General features: G+C 38.7%; 2 protein-coding genes and 2 long non-coding RNA genes across 4 annotated transcripts; 2 read left to right on the top strand and 2 right to left on the bottom strand.

Annotated features, from left to right (window-relative positions):
- Positions 1,033-2,187, top strand: LOC104732864. The gene is made up of 2 exons (XR_758997.2): positions 1,033-1,394; positions 1,567-2,187. It is a non-coding gene; the product is annotated as an uncharacterized LOC104732864 (long non-coding RNA).
- LOC109128025 (uncharacterized mitochondrial protein AtMg00810-like) lies at positions 2,932-3,843 on the bottom strand. The gene has a single exon (XM_019233693.1). The coding sequence runs from the start codon at positions 3,841-3,843 to the stop codon at positions 2,932-2,934; it is 912 nt and encodes a 303-aa protein (XP_019089238.1).
- Positions 3,973-6,427, bottom strand: LOC104733981. Its single transcript, XM_019233692.1, has 3 exons — positions 5,980-6,427; positions 5,290-5,636; positions 3,973-4,648 (listed from the first exon to the last, which is right to left on the bottom strand). The coding sequence occupies exons 1-3, from the start codon at positions 6,343-6,345 to the stop codon at positions 3,973-3,975; spliced, it is 1,389 nt and encodes a 462-aa protein (XP_019089237.1). The 5' UTR covers positions 6,346-6,427.
- On the top strand, positions 8,124-9,745 carry LOC104732863. The gene is made up of 3 exons (XR_758996.1): positions 8,124-8,915; positions 9,252-9,443; positions 9,548-9,745. It is a non-coding gene; the product is annotated as an uncharacterized LOC104732863 (long non-coding RNA).

Below are 17,875 nucleotides of genomic sequence, written 5' to 3'. Positions count from 1 at the left end.
AAGTGACAAACTAAATTAGTTTTCTTATAAAATTATATGAATTCTTCAATCTCAATAATTTTTAAAATCCCAAGGATAACTTATATTTTTTTGGTTTTCACTCATCAATTTAATTTATAGTGCTAGATTTCATAATAATGGTTTTATCATTAGATAATTTAGTGAAATTATATTTTTAAAATTATATTTTATTTTTATATTTAAGTTCCAGTTGAATATGTTTTGTTTTTTGGATCATTTTTTATTTTGATTAAAGACACAAAAAACCAATTGTTTAATTATGTTCTTTTTGTTTTCAAAAACCTCAAATCATAAAAAATATATATATATATATATATATATATTATATTGATCTCTGCAGATTTATCAATTGGATCACAAAACAAAATAGTCTTTATAAATGGATAAATGGATAATTATATTGATCTTTAAATATTATATTGATCTTTATAAATTATTAAAAATGATACATGAATATGTGAGATAACCAGAGACATAATAGATAATTACATATGGATACATGAACCTTTGTTATATAAGAATACTGTATTTTCCTTGTGGTGAGAGTCATGAGACCGACAAAAGTTTCCAAATACTGTATCGGTATTTGACACGTATCCAATAATAAAATAAAAATACATAAAACAAAAAAAAATTCAAAAATGTTAAAGATTATTGAAAGGAAATTATACAATATCATTACTTTAGAGAAAGTATATAATATCTTACTATTCTAAAAGAAAAAAAAATCACATTCTTAAAAATATCCTTTATATTATAAATCACAAGTCACATGGCCAATATAATTTTGCCACATAAGCTTTGTTTCACAAATTTTTTTTCCAAAAAAAAATTAGAGACACATTGTCAAACGAAACATAACCGTAACGTGGCTAAAAATCAATTTTGTCAAATTCTATTTTAAAAATAAATAAATAAATGTTAATTTCTACAGTTAAAATTTATTTTTACTAGGGTTTTAAGTTTTTCACCTCTCCACGATCTCCAAACTCCACCTTTCTCGCCAATTTCTTCCGTATTTATTGACACGATTCTTCTTTAGAAACCACAAAACCTCAGATTCTTTTTAGATTAAGATAAACTCTTACTAACAGTTACTATTTTCTGTGTGTAATCCAGTAACCTATCTTCTTCTCCCTGCAAAAGACCTTGATTGTTGGTTTATAATCTCTTTATTATTTTATTATGTTCTTCTCTTTCGTTTTCGGACGCACAAGCGTTCTTCAAAATTAGAGGCCGCGATTCTACTTCTGCATCACATGCGTGTACTCGAGTTCATCATCTTCACATACGTGTACTCAAATGGTCGGCAGCACCAACTAGGCAACCACTATTTTCTTCTTGTGCTACCAAAATATAGGCACAGTTGAGAGGTAATGTTATAAGTTATAATCACACATCTATGTACTCTCTTCGAATTGAAAATTAAATTCATGTGTGTTATCTCTTAGATTTTCTTTCACTAAAACAATTTACATGAACAATATATACTTCTTTGCTTCTCTGTTCTAAAACTAGAATCTTGCTATCTACTGGTTTTTGCAGGTAGTCAAAACCAACCGTAGGACTAAAATTGACAGAAACCAGCATAGTCCTTCATATCTCTATGATATCCATAGTTTTTTTAAAAATCTCTTTTGCTTTATTATTGTTCCTTCCTTCACAAGTGTTATTTAAATCTTTTGTGTTTCACACTTTTGTTTTGTTTTTATGTTCTACACTCTTTTGGATATTTCAGGTCTTAACTTTAATTTTGGGAAGATAAACCTTTTTTTATTTTGATTTGAGTACAGTTTAATTAAGGCACTTGAAGACAACACCACAAGTACTTATAAGGATGAAGGAAAACGTCAACAAGGACAAATGGAAGAGGTCAAGAGGGTGAAGACAACACCACAAGTCCACCCGAAAATAATGTTTTACTTCTGATCAGAACGCAAAGCCAACGGGTATGCTCTTCGATCGCTACTGTTTAAGCAACAGTTGCAGAGAGATTAATATGTTGTGAATGAACTCACTTCCCCTGTTTTGTCTCGGAAACAAGAAAATATATTGTGGAAGGGACGCCTGCTTTCTGTAATTGTGTTTATGTTAATGATGTAATCCATCAACTAATTATGTTTCTTAATTTACTATTCAATTTCAGTCCAAGGCAATTTCAATCTACTGCACATATTTAATGTTTGAAATATCACGTTAAGAATGTGTTCTCGACAAAAAAAGCCACTCTATTTACTCTCCTTCAGTTTACAAATTTTGTTGCATAACCAATTTAGTGTAATTAAAATTGGTGTATCAAAATCATTTTTTCAAAACATTTCTTTTATAAAATCAATCCATTTAATTGGCTAAAACAGAAATACTCTTTGGAAAACAAATAAAAATAAACATACAGAACATAATGAAAAAGGTATAATTCCTAATATTATTTTAGGTGTGTGTTTGTGAAGAACTCAATGAGAAAAGAATAAGACGGCTTGCTTTCTTATTACTTCAAGGTCTCCTATATATACAAACTATGTACTAAACCCTAGAGAAAGATAATGTACATATAAATTACATACAAGATTTAGTAATATCTAAATAATAGGAAACTATCCTCAATACCCCCTCAAATTGGAGCATGATAGTTTTGAATACCCAACTTGAGAAGAAAATCATCAAACTCCTTGCGACCCAATGTCTTAGTAAGTATGTCCGCAAGTTGGAATTTTGTAGATACATGATCTGGTCGAACGACTCCTTTGACAATCTCATCACGAATAAAATGACATTCGAGTTCAATATGTTTGGTCCGTTCATGAAAGACCGGATTTAAGCTAATGTGAATAGCTGCTTCACTGCCACATTTGATTGTCATTAGTTCGGTATGATTGACGCCGAGATAAAAAAGAAGCGACTTCAACCATATCAATTCTTTAGTGACTTCACCCATTGCGCGATATTCTGCTTCAGCAGAAGACATAGAAACCACATCCTGTTTGTTAGCCCGCCAAGAGATGGGAGAAGTTCCAAGTTGAACAATCCAACCAGATAAAGATCGTCGAGACAACGACATTGTGACCAATCAGAATCACACCACCCAGTCAAATGAGGAGGAGAGTCAGCCCGAAGTAAAATGCCCTGTCCAAGAGTGCCTTTCAGATAGCGAACTACTTGTAAAGCAGCAAGCCATTGTTCTTCGCGCGGGGACTTCATAAACCGAGAAAGAATATTTACCGCATATGTTAAATCAGGCCGTGTAGCAAGCAAATAGAGGAGACGCCCAACAAGACGTCGATAACATGCGGGATCATCGAGAAGAGGACCAGTAGTGAGACCCAACGTATGGTCTTGTTCCATAGGAGAACCCCCAGGTTTACAGCCAAGAAGACCCGCATCCATGACAATCTCAGAAGCATATTTCCGTTGACAGAGGTAAATATCGGAAGAATTTTGAGAAACCTCCAAACCCAATAAATATTTAAGGAACCCCAAATCTTTCATATGGAAACATGTAGATAAATACTCCTTAAAAATCTTGATTTCCGTTGGTGAGTTGCCAGATATGATCAAATCATCAACGTAAACCAGAATCCGAAGAGAAATGCCCTTTCTCAAATAAACAAACAAGGAGTAGTCTGCTGGAGCCTGTGTAAAACCATACTTAAGAAGAGCATCTGCAAGTTTAGCAAACCAACATCGCGAAGCTTGTTTTAACCCATAAAGAGACTTGCGAAGACGACACACCCGTGTTTCGGTAGGAGAAGAATAACCTTGGGGTAATTTCATGTAAACTTCATCCTCAAGATCACCATGGAAAAATGCATTATGAACATCCATCTGATGTACCTAATGGTTCCGTTTAGATGCCATATCAAGAAAAACACGAACTATAGTCATCTTAGCCACCGGAGCGAAAGTTTCATCATAGTCAACACCCTCTTCTTGATGATTACCGAAAACAACAAGTCAAGCTTTATGTCGTTCGATCGTACCGTCAGACCGATGCGTAATAGTAAAGACCCACTTACTACCAAGAGCTTTCTTATTAGGAGGTAAATCAGCCATATCCCAGGTATGTTGACGTTGTAAAGCATCATACTCAGAACTAACAGCCGAACGCCACACTTCATGTTGCATGGCCTCTTGAAAAGAACGTGGTTCAACATGGGCTGAAAGTGCTGTCAAGAAACATCTATGTTGCGGAGAGAACTTGTCATATGAGAGATAATCAGAGATAGGATATACCTGATCGGAGGATGGCTGAGGAACGGGTGAAGAGGGAGGGAGAGACGAAGGAGGAGCAATAATCGCATTGCCAACCTCATAATCATGAAGACGGACATTCTGAATTTTCCAACGTTTGCCTTTGCCCAATTCATCATGAGGCGGGTTATCCGGAACCGGAGCAACTATTGGAGTAGGAGAGGAAGATCGTGGAGGAGGTTCCAACGGAGGAGGAGAAGATGGTGGAGAAGGTTCCGGACAAGGAGACGGGTCAGTGGCAGACGAACCCTCACCACTTGGTTCATCTTCAGTGAAGAAGGAAAACAGAGCCGAGAGGCGAGAAAAAAACAGAGCCGAGAGGCAAGACAAAAAAACAGAGCCGAGAGGCAAGAAACGTCTCAGAGAAAATTTTCGTGCTCTAATACCATGAAGAACTCAATGAGAAAATAATAAGACGGCTTGCTTTCTTATTACTTCAAGGTCTCCTATTTATACAAACTATGTACCAAACCCTAGAGAAAGATAATGTACATATAAATTACATACAAGATTTAGTAATATCTAAATAATAGGAAACTATCCTCAATAGTTTGACCCGTACGTAGGACGGGATAAATACTAATACTTTTATAATTAAGGAGATTATATAACTAATTATTAGTACTGTCAAAATGTAATTAAGAAATTATAAAATTATTAGTTTTTTAAAAATGATTAATTTTTTACTCATCAAACACTTCTTGTTTCTTCCAAAAATATCACATTTTCTTCAACTATATTCAACTGGTAAAGTTTCTATTGTTCATTGAAAAAATCAAAGATATTCAAAATTTGCATGGTAAGAAAATAATTTATTTAACTTATATACGTACAGTAAATGAAAAAAGAGACTTGACGTTCTCATTTACACCATTCCTATCAAAATTGTATCGTAAAAACTCCTTATAATTTATAGTTAGCCTCCCTTCTCTAACCGATTAGGTATTATTGTTGTCGCTCTCTGATGTTTGTATTCCTCTTTGGTTTTCTTCTTTTTGAGATATCATTGTTACGCCCTACTTAGTCACGCGACTACCTCTCGGTAACGCTGTGATTTGAGCCTTTTCTCTCTGCCTTCTTCTTTTGGTATGTGTTTGTGTTTGTGTTGAAGATTCCTCCTCTCCTTTGTTATCTTGCCTTGTTTGAGATTTTGATGAAGCTTCAGAGTTGATTTCTTCGCCTGTCTTTGCGATTCGAGTAATTACTTGAATCCATTTTAAGATCCCATCTTTGATTTCTTTCTGTTGTTCGACAGTTAGTTTCTCTGGTTTGTTATTCCGCCCACTTGAAATCTTCTCACCAATAGATTGCAGTAATTTAACGGTGTTCATGGCTTCCGTTTTTTCCCGTTGTAGACTCATATTCACCTAAAGGAAACAAAACGTTTATTAAACCATATCTTGTAGGTTGAGAATTGGTTTTTCTGTTCCATTTTTTTTATTGCTTTTCCAAATTTTCTACATTTTATGAGATACATCAACTTAGAACCAAACTTTTTTTTTCAAAAAAAAAAAAACTCGTGTTAAGAAAACTTAACCAATAACTTATAATCTTTTATTTTTAAAATCCTTTTGGCGTTAATATATAAAGTAGCCTAATTCTTATATATAGTAGCCTAATATATAAAGTATGTTTAGTATATACTTCAATGACCAATATTGAATTTTAAAATTGTAAATGAACTTTAGTTAATTCAAATTGTTCACTTACCTGACCTCCTCTAGATCTGTTTTCAACAGAACTGAGAGCTGAGATTGCCTCAAAAAGGCTACCAGCTTTGGCCTTCATGTCAGATTCGTAGCCTCTCGCTTTAGAGACCGGGCACACATATTTGGAATACGCCTTAAGTTTTTCGAAGAAGGCCTTAAACTTCTCTGTTTTAGGACATTCCTTCTCGAGGTCTGCCAGGAAATTTGTCACAACTTTAATGGTATAAGACTCGACATCTTTCACAGTCGTTGGATCTTGAATCTGCGGTAAAACAGGTTTTATTTTTACGTGAGCTGAAGCTACATTGAAGAAGGTTATCGTTGCAGCAAGGATGGTGAAAGAAAACAGAAGTTGAAATCTTGGCATTGTATGAGAAACGTAGATTGACAATTTTGTTTTACGTTTTGTAGACTCTAAAGTCTCATACTCATATATAGAAATATGAAGGACTCTATCTTTAGAATCATGGAAATAAGGGATCTAATGGTTCTTTAGAATCATAGAGAACTTGAGGGATGGATTGGAGGTGAAAAATAATAGTAAAGAATCTAGTGGTTCTCCTCTTTTAAATTCTTTTGGATTAGATGCACATGTATTGTTGTTAGTTGTTACAATTCCGTGATATGTATACAAAATTCAATTGGGATCAAATAAACTATATATACATATATATTGCCAACATAAATAATTCATCAATTATAGTTGTTGTAATTTGTAAAACTAATCTTTAAAACGACAGTAATTAAAAAAACGCAGGAAGTATATCTCTTAAGCTTTGTCATGAATTCTATTATTATTATTCTTTTAATAAATTAAAATATCATTTATTATCTGCTTCAAACAATTTAATCAATAGAAATAAAATTTGCGGAATAAAAATGGTGGGTCACATAAGAAAAACCAAAAAAAAAAAAAAAAACAGGATGAAGATTCCGGTTAATCGGAAATATCATATATATATAGTTAATCTCGGTGTCGTCGACCCATTAAGTTGAGAACCAACGAAGCGTTTTGTTTGAAACTGAAAAACACTTAAAAAGGAAAAAAAGTAACAGAGTTCCATGAATCTCTCGCTGTCCTATAATTAGCTTGTATAAACAGTAAAAAAAAAACAAAGTATATATACCATTCCTAGATCTCAAATCAAAACGTATTTCCTTCGTATTCTCTTTTTAGGGTTTGTTTTCTAACATTATCCTTGCCATACCATAAGCAATACAACCATGGCAAGGATATCTTTGTTGTTCTTTTTAGCCTCTGTTCTAGCCCTCGGCTCGTTGTTCCTTTGCGTTTCTGGTCACGCCTCTTTGCGTGCTGAAGCTGAATACAACGCCAATTCTTATTCTGGTGCTGAAGTCATCAAAGGGTCACTTGAAGATTTTCTTAACTTAGGACTTGGAGGTAACGATCAATACGATGCCGCCGGGGTTGTGAGAGTCGGCCGGAGAGGCGCATTCAGGCCACCGAAACGGCCACGTAATAAACATGTTACTTCGACGGAGGCATAATTTTTTCACAACAGAAGAAGGAAGTCATGAGTTCATCTTTACTAAAATTATGTGTTTGTTTTTTTTATAACAATACGAAAGAAGGGAAATGCCTTGCGATATTTATCTTATATGTAACCATGTAAAAGTTGCAACATTTTTAATAAATAACGTTCAAGAGCATCATTATTGGTCATCCATAAAAGGTGTCAAATATAAATTAATTAATCTTAATAAATGTAAAGATTGTTGTAAACTATATCTATGTTTAGCTAAAGAAGATCAAACCAAGAGGAAAAACAAAGAGGGAATGAGAATTAAAGAGAATGGAGAAAGAATAACTAAGCTCACCTATTTATAGTTACAATAGTTTAAGGGGAAAGTTTACATAAATTTTGTGACTGGGCTACTTGGAGGCTAAGGTACTAAAAGGTTGTATTCAATAAATAAGGTTGACAAATGGGATGTATATTAAAGGGGGATGTATCCTTAATGAGAAAGTAATGGATTAATCACATGTTTTAAACATGTTTAATAACCTATTAATCATTATTATATTTGTGTAGTGTACTGTCTCATGAAAAACTCATTTGGAATATAAACCATGTTAGGGGAAAGTGCAGTAACACTTCCCTAGAAAAGATATATATCCTTTCTTCAAAGGTCCTCATAAATGACTTGTTCTGATCATTCTTTTTGCTTCTCTTGAACTTGTCGATATATGACCAATTTTGGAAGAGAGCTAGACCTCCATTATTGACATTCTTCTTTGATGTCTATCTTTTGCATGTTAGTTGCTACTTCACTAAAAACTTTGTCATGAAAAAACTTAATGGAATAAAAGTCATAAGAAGGGAAAAAGAGTGCAGCCAAGCGAATCATCATATTCCTCCATCTGGAAATATCATCTTGAAAAGATACATTTGATTTCTGAAGATGCATTGATGTGTCTATGTTTATAGAGTTTTAACTATAGTTTTTACATTAGTTTTGAGTCTTTTATTGAGTCAAGTGTGATTTTAGAGTCTTTCAGTCCTTTGTGAGTCTTTACAAGTTTTAAGTCGTCCTAGAAAGAGACTGCACGTTTTGAGACGAAAATATGCATTTTGAGCTAAAAGACATGTTGAAGCATCAGAAGTTTGGCTTCAGAAGAAGGACTTTCCACCTTTAGATCTTTCTCAATTTTGGACACAAGCTTCATGAAGATGTTATCTGATATTTCCAAGTAGTTTGAAGAAGAACCAACGGTGCAATCGGAAGTTATGGACAATACAGTGAAGACATATCAATCTGACGAGCACAAATGAAGCCGGTGCAGGATCAAGACACAAGATTGACAGTATTCACCTGGGATCAACAGACCCCATCCCCGACTGAAGTTTTCCTGCAAGTCTTTGTTTTACTGTTTCATAGAAGAATCAAGTATTACGATCTCCTAGTTTAACCCAAGTATATATACTCTTAACTTGCCAATACTTTTCTTCCTCTTTATAAGCTTGATGTAGATCCACTTTGATCCTCTGTATTTGTTGTTTGGTGTGTGTGCCAAGCATAATAGTTGTGTCCAATTCTATCTTTAGTAAACGGATCCTCACTGTAGCATTCAGACTGTTTCGCTTTTTCCATTCTGCCACTTTCTTCCTACTAATATGAATTCTAGTATCAAAAGATGTAGAAGCAAGAACATCATTCTAAGGGTCTGAAACCATACTTCTGAACCCTTCTTTAGTGAATATCTGACTGTCATATTGAAATATATTTCTTCTTTGCTCTATAACTTTGCAGACAGTGATGACTAATGGCATGTGACCTGAACCCTCAAAAGGCAAAAACTCTACTTGAGCTGAATCATAAAGTGATAGCCATTCAGTATTAGACAATGCGGGATCTAGACAGCACCAAACATCATGGGTGTATCTTTTTCCTGTCCAAGAAAAAACATTCCCAACAGATTTCAAATCATACAAGTTGCAGTTGGTAATCATGCGTCTAAAATCATCAAAGGATCATTCAGGTCATCTATGACCTCCTTTTTTATCTGCATTACTCTTAATTATTGACCATGGCCAATCATGTGTTAGGCGGTGTCCATACAATCGTCCATACACAATGCGAATAAGGCCGAGTCTTCTTTGTAGGAAGCCTTAAGGCAAGGAAAGGCTTCCTAAAGCCCATGAGAAGGATCGAGAACATCTCTTGTAGCCGTTGGAGGTGTAGAAGGAAGAAGGAGTCACATGTGTGTGTTATGCAAGTTGACCTCCTACATGTCGCTGTCACACTTGGGAATGTACCCTTCTCTCTCTATATGTCTCTATCTTATATTTCTATTTGTGTAAAGGGATTTACCCTAGTTTGGCCGCCTATTTAAGGTTGTNCATATGTTATGCTGTGAACCAGGTTAGTCAACATATGAAGGCTCCAAGCAAATACCAATGGAGCATGGTGGAAAGGATCCTATGTTATCTCAAAGGCAGTCCGGGCCAAGGCATATGGATGGGTAAGAATGCAAACACCAAGATCATTGGCTATTGCGATGCTGACTATGCTGGAGACACGTAGGATAGGAGATCCACCACGGGGTATTGTACGTTCGTTGGAGGAAACCTAGTCACATGGAAATCGAAGAAGCAAAAAGTTGTTTCTTGTTCGAGTGCCGAAGCTGAGTATCGAGCGATGAGGAAGTTGACCAATGAGCTTATTTGGCTGAAGGGACTCCTCAAGGATCTTGGAATTGAATCAAAGAAACCGATCACCATGCATTGTGACAATGAAGCTGCAATTCATATAGCCACCAAATCAGTTTTTCACGAGAGAACCAAACACATCGAAACCGATCGCCACAAGGTTCGAGAGAAGATAGAAGAAGGAGTAACGTTACCGTGTCACACTCCGAGCAAAGATCAGCTGGCAGACATTCTCACCAAGGCTGCGAGTCCTCAAGTTTGTGAATATATTCACAGCAAACAAGGACTCGTAGACCTAACACATCCATGATCGACTTACCTAACTTGTGGATATCACACTCTTTTTCCCTTGACTTAGTTTTGTTCCATGAGGTTTTCTAAGTCAAGGTTTTTAATGAAGTGATACTTCACGAGGTTCCAAGCTTAACCACCCTACTCGGCTAAGCTTGAGGGGGAGTATTGACCATGGCCAATCATGTATTAGGCGGTGTCCGTACAACCGTATGTACACATTGCGAATAAGGCCGAGTCTTCTTTGTAGGAAGCCTTAAGGCAAGGAAAGGCTTCCTAAAGCCCATGAGAAGGATCGAGAACATCTCTTGTAGCCGTTGGAGGTGTAGAAGGAAGAAGGAGTCACATGTGTGTGTTATGCAAGTTGACCTCCTACATGTCGCTGTCACACTTGGGAATGTACCCTTCTCTCTCTATATGTCTCTATCTTATGTTTCTATTTGTGTAAAGGGATTTACCCTAGTTTGGCCGCCTATTTAAGGTTGTGGTCACATGTTGTATGAGACTTATTATGTTGGAATCTTATCCTCTCATTATTCTCTTTGTTCTTCACCAAAACTCTCTCAAACTCTCTCAAACTCTATCTTTCTCTTCCGCTAATTCTAACATGGTATCAGAGCTTGGTTTTCGTTCTTGAACAACCAACTCTTCTCTTCTATTTCTACTTATATTCTTGCTGTTCGCTATTATTCTATCTCTTCTACTTTGCGTTTACCCGCTGGACAAAGAGTTTACCCGGTGGTCCATAGCACTCGGCGATGGAGAACTCGAAGCCAATCACTACACCAGTTGTTCTCAAAGGAACAAACTATTTGCTGTGGACGAGAACCACAAGAACCGCTCTTGGAGGTCGACGACTTTGGAGCCATGTGGAAAAAGACTATGCACCAAGGGAGATCTCTAAGGAAGACGGCAAGGTTGCTTCCGAGGTAGAAGAAGAGGAGGCTGAAAGGAAGGAGAAATCGTTTCAAGAAGACCAAGTAGTGCTTTCAGTCCTCCAAAACTCACTTGATGCTCCGATCCTTGAGGCGTACTCGTATTGCAAGACGGCAAGGGAGTTGTGGGAGACACTCAAGAATGTGTATGGTAATGTCTCGAACTCGACTCGAGTTTTTGAGGTCAAGAAGGCTATTAATGAGCTCAGTCAAGAAGATTTGGAGTTCACTAAACATCTCGGTAAGTTTCGAGCACTATGGTCCGAACTTGACATGTTGCGGCCAAGTACACTCGATCCGGCGGTGCTGAGTGAAAGGAAGGAGCAAGACAAGGTCTTTGGTCTTCTCCTCACTTTGAACCCATCCTTCAATGACCTCTTAAAGCACATCCTTAGGGCTGACAAACTACCCTCCTTTGAAGACATGTGTTCTCAAATCCAAAAAGAACAAGGATCACTTAACTTGTTTAGCGGTAAGGGGGAGCTTGCTACGGCTAACGAAGGAGTGTATAGGCAAGAGGATAGAAAGGTGTGGATATGTGACCATTGCAAGAAGCGAGGTCATATGAAAGACAAGTGATGGATTCTCCATCCCCATCTCAAACCGGCCAAGTTCAAGGCTAACCTCTCGAAGGATGCGACTAGTGACAAGGGAGCTGGTTCATCGAGGCAGGGAGATGAGGCAGCAATGACCGCAGCCTATGGAGAGGTGCTGAGGAAATCAAACCTTGAGGCACTCATTCGCTCCATTGCCTCACTCAAGGATTCTGGTATCTCTTTCTTTACCTCTAAGCCGAGTAACTCACTTGTTATTGACTCGGGTGCTTCTCACCATATGATTAGTAACCCAAGTCTTCTAGATAACATAAAACTGGCCTTAGGTAACGTTATTATTGCAAATGGAGATCAAAATCCAGTAAAAGGAGTAGGGGACTTGAAACTATTTGACAAAACCTCAAAAGCTTTCTTTATGCCTACTTTTACATCAAATCTTTTATCGGTTAAGAGAACTACTAATGATTTGAACTGCTACACCATCTTTGGTCCTAATAGTGTTCATTTTCAGGATATTAAGACGGGAAAAGTTCTTGGAGAAGGAGATGGGAAAGGAGATCTCTATGTCCTATAGAAAACCTCACCAAATTTACCTACTTCACTTAAGTCTTGTTTTGTTGTTAATTCGGATAGTATGTGGCATGCTAGATTAGGCCACCCTCATTCTCGTGCTCTTGCTTTAATGTTACCGAATGTTTCTTTTGATAACTCAAGTTGTGAGTCTTGTATTCTTGGTAAACATTGCAAGTCTATTTTCCCTAAGTCTACTACTATTTATGAGCATTGTTTTGATCTAGTGCATTCTGATGTGTGGACTTCACCATGTCTTTCTAGAGATAATAACAAATACTTTGTGACTTTTATTGATGAAAAATCTAAGTACACATGGATTACTTTGTTACCATCAAAGGATAGAGTGTTTGATGCCTTCATTAATTTTCAAAATTATGTTACTAATCATTTCAATGCCAAAATTAAGGTACTTAGATCAGACAATGGTGGGGAATATACAAGTCACAAGTTCAAAGAACATTTGGCTAAGCACGGCATCCTACAACAAACAAGCTGTCCATATACGCCGCAACAAAACGGTGTGGCCGAGAGAAAGAATCGACACCTCATGGAAGTTGCACGATCAATGATGTTTCATTCACATGTGACAAAGAGATATTGGGGTGATGCCGTGATGACTGCATGTTACTTGATCAACCGGACACAAACCAAAGTTCTTAACGACTTGTCACCATTCGAGGTATTAAACAAATTTAAACCGTCTCTCGATCACTTACGGGTCTTTGGTTGTGTTTGTTTTGTGTTAGTGCCTGGAGAGCAGCGAAGTAAGCTTGATGCTAAAAGCACAAAGTGTATGTTCATTGGCTATTCAATGACTCAAAAGGGGTACAAGTGCTACGACCCAACCACAAGTCGATTGTATGTCTCTTGAGATGTTCGGTTCAAGGAAAATGTTGGCTACTTTGATAACAAGGACTGGAACAGCCTCAAGGATCTCTCCGACTCACCAAATGACCGAGCCTCCAGCTTAAAGTTTCTCCTAGAACATCTCGGTAACACGTCTCCACTGACGGGTTCTACGCGGCCCCACCCACCTCCGACATCTACCGAGGGTGAGCCAGACATTGCTAACGTCCCAGAGGACGCTTTACCTCCAGACCATGTTCTTCCTGAGCAGGACTCAAATATGGACGGCGACCATGGTGCTCCTCTAACAGCTACCGAGGAACCCTCGGACAGCGCCACTACGGACGGAGGCACTCTTGGATCACATGAAGTAGTGCCATCTCCGCAACCTGTCGTATGAAGGAGTGAACGTCTACATGGAGGCGTGCCGTCTTCACAACCTGTCTTGCGAAGGAGTGAACGTGTTAAGAACAAGAGAGTCTACTACAACAACCAAGCCGTCGCTCATCCTATCCAAGCCACGTGTTTGCTTGTGCTGTTACCACCGGATCACCAAGCCTTCCTCGGTCAGCTTGACGCCAATTGGATTCCCCAACCCTATGACGAGGCTAAGGAGCACAAGGTTTGGATAGATGCGGTCAAAGACAAAACTGGTGCTATGATCCGCAACCACACATGGGACAAAGCCGACCTACCTAAAGGAAAGAAGGCGGTCAGTTCAAAATGGGTGTTCACCATCAAATATCTTAGTAATGGCGAGATTGAATGGCACAAAGCACGTTTGGTCGCTCGCAGATTCACCCAAACCTACGGCACCGACTACACGGATATGTTCGCACCGGTAGCAAAGCAGCACACAGTTCGAGTCGTGCTCTCCTTGACGGTCAACCTTTCATGGGATTTGTGGCAAATAGACGTCAAGAACGCCTTTCTCCAAGGAGAACTTGAGGAAGAAGTCTACATGACGCCTCCACCGGGTCTTGAAGACATGGTTACTCCAGGCCGAGTATTACGTCTCCACAAAGCTATCTATGGCCTCAAGCAGTCGCCATGGGCCTGGTACCACAAACTCACCTCTGTCCTCAAGGCTAGTAACTTTAAGCGTTCGGAGGCTGATCACACGCTTTTCACACTCAAAACTGCGCGTGGTCTTGTCGTGGTTCTTATCTATGTTGATGACATCATTGTGACCGGAGACGACAAGGACGGTATTCAAGACACCAAACGCTCCCTTCAATCTAGTTTTGATATTAAGGAACTTGGTGAACTAAAATACTTCTTAGGCATTGAAATTTGCCGCTCTCCGGAGGGGTATTTCTCTCGCAAAGAAAGTATACTCTTGATCTTTTGGCTGAAACAGGGAAGCTTGGTGCTAAACCGACATCTACTCCACTTGATGAGGACTACCATCTCAAGCGAAAGGGGGAGAGTCTTCGGACCAAAGAGGGAAAACCGCGAGAACCCATGGACGAGCCATATGAGGATGTCATGCGATATCGACGTCTTGTAGGTAAGCTAATATACCTAACTATTACGCGACCTGACATATGTTATGCTGTGAACCAGGTTAGTCAACATATGAAGGCTCCAAGCAAATACCAATGGAGCATGGTGGAAAGGATCCTATGTTATCTCAAAGGCAGTCCGGGCCAAGGCATATGGATGGGTAAGAATGCAAACACCAAGATCATTGGCTATTGCGATGCTGACTATGCTGGAGACACGTAGGATAGGAGATCCACCACGGGGTATTGTACGTTCGTTGGAGGAAACCTAGTCACATGGAAATCGAAGAAGCAAAAAGTTGTTTCTTGTTCGAGTGCCGAAGCTGAGTATCGAGCGATGAGGAAGTTGACCAATGAGCTTATTTGGCTGAAGGGACTCCTCAAGGATCTTGGAATTGAATCAAAGAAACCGATCACCATGCATTGTGACAATGAAGCTGCAATTCATATAGCCACCAAATCAGTTTTTCACGAGAGAACCAAACACATCGAAACCGATCGCCACAAGGTTCGAGAGAAGATAGAAGAAGGAGTAACGTTACCGTGTCACACTCCGAGCAAAGATCAGCTGGCAGACATTCTCACCAAGGCTGCGAGTCCTCAAGTTTGTGAATATATTCACAGCAAACAAGGACTCGTAGACCTAACACATCCATGATCGACTTACCTAACTTGTGGATATCACACTCTTTTTCCCTTGACTTAGTTTTGTTCCATGAGGTTTTCTAAGTCAAGGTTTTTAATGAAGTGATACTTCACGAGGTTCCAAGCTTAACCACCCTACTCGGCTAAGCTTGAGGGGGAGTATTGACCATGGCCAATCATGTATTAGGCGGTGTCCGTACAACCGTATGTACACATTGCGAATAAGGCCGAGTCTTCTTTGTAGGAAGCCTTAAGGCAAGGAAAGGCTTCCTAAAGCCCATGAGAAGGATCGAGAACATCTCTTGTAGCCGTTGGAGGTGTAGAAGGAAGAAGGAGTCACATGTGTGTGTTATGCAAGTTGACCTCCTACATGTCGCTGTCACACTTGGGAATGTACCCTTCTCTCTCTATATGTCTCTATCTTATATTTCTATTTGTGTAAAGGGATTTACCCTAGTTTGGCCGCCTATTTAAGGTTGTGGTCACATGTTGTATGAGACTTATTCTGTTGGAATCTTATCCTCTCATTATTCTCTTTGTTCTTCACCAAAACTCTCTCAAACTCTCTCAAACTCTATCTTTCTCTTCCGCTAATTCTAACATGGTATCAGAGCTTGGTTTTCGTTCTTGAACAACCAACTCTTCTCTTCTATTTCTACTTATATTCTTGCTGTTCGCTATTATTCTATCTCTTCTACTTTGCGTTTACCCGCTGGACAAAGAGTTTACCCGGTGGTCCATAGCACTCGGCGATGGAGAACTCGAAGCCAATCACTACACCAGTTGTTCTCAANTAATCACATTAAAATCCCCCATCAACATCTAAGGTCCATTTTTGTTGTCTGAAATACCCTCAAGAATCTCCTAGAGATCATTCCTAAAACTTAGGTCTGGGTATCCATACACAAGAGATCAATAGAATGAAGTTTCATTAATAATAACTTGCATATGTACAAGGTTGGCTGAAAGGGAAATAACTGAAGCAGAAATCAAAATTTTCTATAAGATAGCAATTCCACCACTTATACCTTGTGGTGGGACTGTTACAAAGCTTGGGTAACCTAACTCTTGTGCCACTTCTGCAATCTTCTCACCCCTTTGCATAGCAGGCATATCATGTCCGGGGGATACTTCCAGTGTATCTCCTTAAGACGTCGAACCGTAAGGTCTATGCCGAGGCCTTGACAATTCCAACAGGTTGTAATCATGGAGGCTGTGGTGGTTTAGAGCCCATTGCGCCTCTACACTGTTTGTTACCGGAGCAAGATCCACTGCCTTCACCGACTTCCTTAACTGACTCATGCGTCTCTCCATTCATTTCTATTTAATTAAGAGTATCTTCTCGTTTGCGTTTGCCATACTCCCTTGCTTGCTCTTATCTTTGTTCCAAAGTGGCCTGCATAATCTCTTCTCTTGGATCTACTGGTCTTGAGTAACTGGCATATGCTTCACTTCCTGGCATGTCTCCAGTTGCATTGGAGAAAAAAGGCACATGATTGAATAGTTCACTAGTCTCAAGTTCACCTCTGTATGTGTAATAAGTCCTATTTGCTTCATCCAAATCAGCTATCTCAGTCAATGCATCATGTTTTGGATCCATGTCATCCAACTCCTCACGCTCTTCCTCCATATCTTATTCTTAATGTTGCTTTACAAGAACATGATCCTCCTCTTCGTCATTTATTTCTCTGATAATAACACCATGATTTTGATGACCATATCTAGGGTTGTCGTCGTTATCATCATCATCATCAGAGGGAGGAGCATCACCAAAACCTCCATTTTGTATCAGACATACTCCTAAATCATGCGTAATCATGCCACAAACTTCACATAAGCCATGAAGATGTTCATAACGAAATCGTAGCAAGGTGTTGGTTCCAGGCTGAATTGAAAGCTCCTCTGAAACCTTAGGTGATTTTCAATATCCCAATTAACTTGAACACGAACAAACTCATCCCTTGCCGCCGCTTCTGCATCAAAATCCACTTCCATGAGGGTCCCTAGTGCGCGTCCAAAGTGACCAACCACTTCAGGTTTGAGGGATTGAAACAGAATCCCTCGGATTTGAATCCAGAAAGTGATAAAGTTGATGAGAGGAGGATTTAGAGGAGTCCAACGTTGCAGAACTAGCATACGATCATTAAAGGCCCATGGACCACGTCTTATCACCGTCTCTAGAGATTCTAGAAAGGAGTGAGATCTTCAATTGAGCATTGGAGGAGGCTGATTCGAATCTGAAAAAGGTTGTTAAGAAAGAGATCATGAAACTGCTGAATGTCGAAATCATCTACCCAATTTCTGACAGGTATTGGGTCAGTCCAGTGCATGTTGTTCCCAAGAAGAGAGGAGTCATAGTGGTGAAGAACGATATAA

This window comes from Camelina sativa, chromosome 12 (assembly GCF_000633955.1).
Source record: "Camelina sativa cultivar DH55 chromosome 12, Cs, whole genome shotgun sequence".
NCBI classification, from domain to species: Eukaryota; Viridiplantae; Streptophyta; class Magnoliopsida; order Brassicales; family Brassicaceae; genus Camelina; species Camelina sativa.
The sequence above is the reverse complement of the archived record's forward strand: the minus strand, read 5'-3'. Positions and strand labels throughout refer to the sequence as shown.

Excerpts from the sequence above, each read along its gene's own strand:
- LOC104733981 (XM_019233692.1), bottom strand. The coding sequence starts at position 6,345 with ATGCCAAGATTTCAACTTCTGTTTTCTTTCACCATCCTTGCTGCAACG. Across the intron at positions 5,637-5,979 it reads ACAGATCTAGAGGAGGTCAG|GTGAATATGAGTCTACAACG; the intron begins GTAAGTGAACAA and ends TGTTTCCTTTAG. Across the intron at positions 4,649-5,289 it reads AGAGGTAGTCGCGTGACTAA|AGCACGAAAATTTTCTCTGA; the intron begins GTAGGGCGTAAC and ends TCATGGTATTAG.
- LOC109128025 (XM_019233693.1), bottom strand. The coding sequence starts at position 3,843 with ATGGATGTTCATAATGCATTTTTCCATGGTGATCTTGAGGATGAAGTT.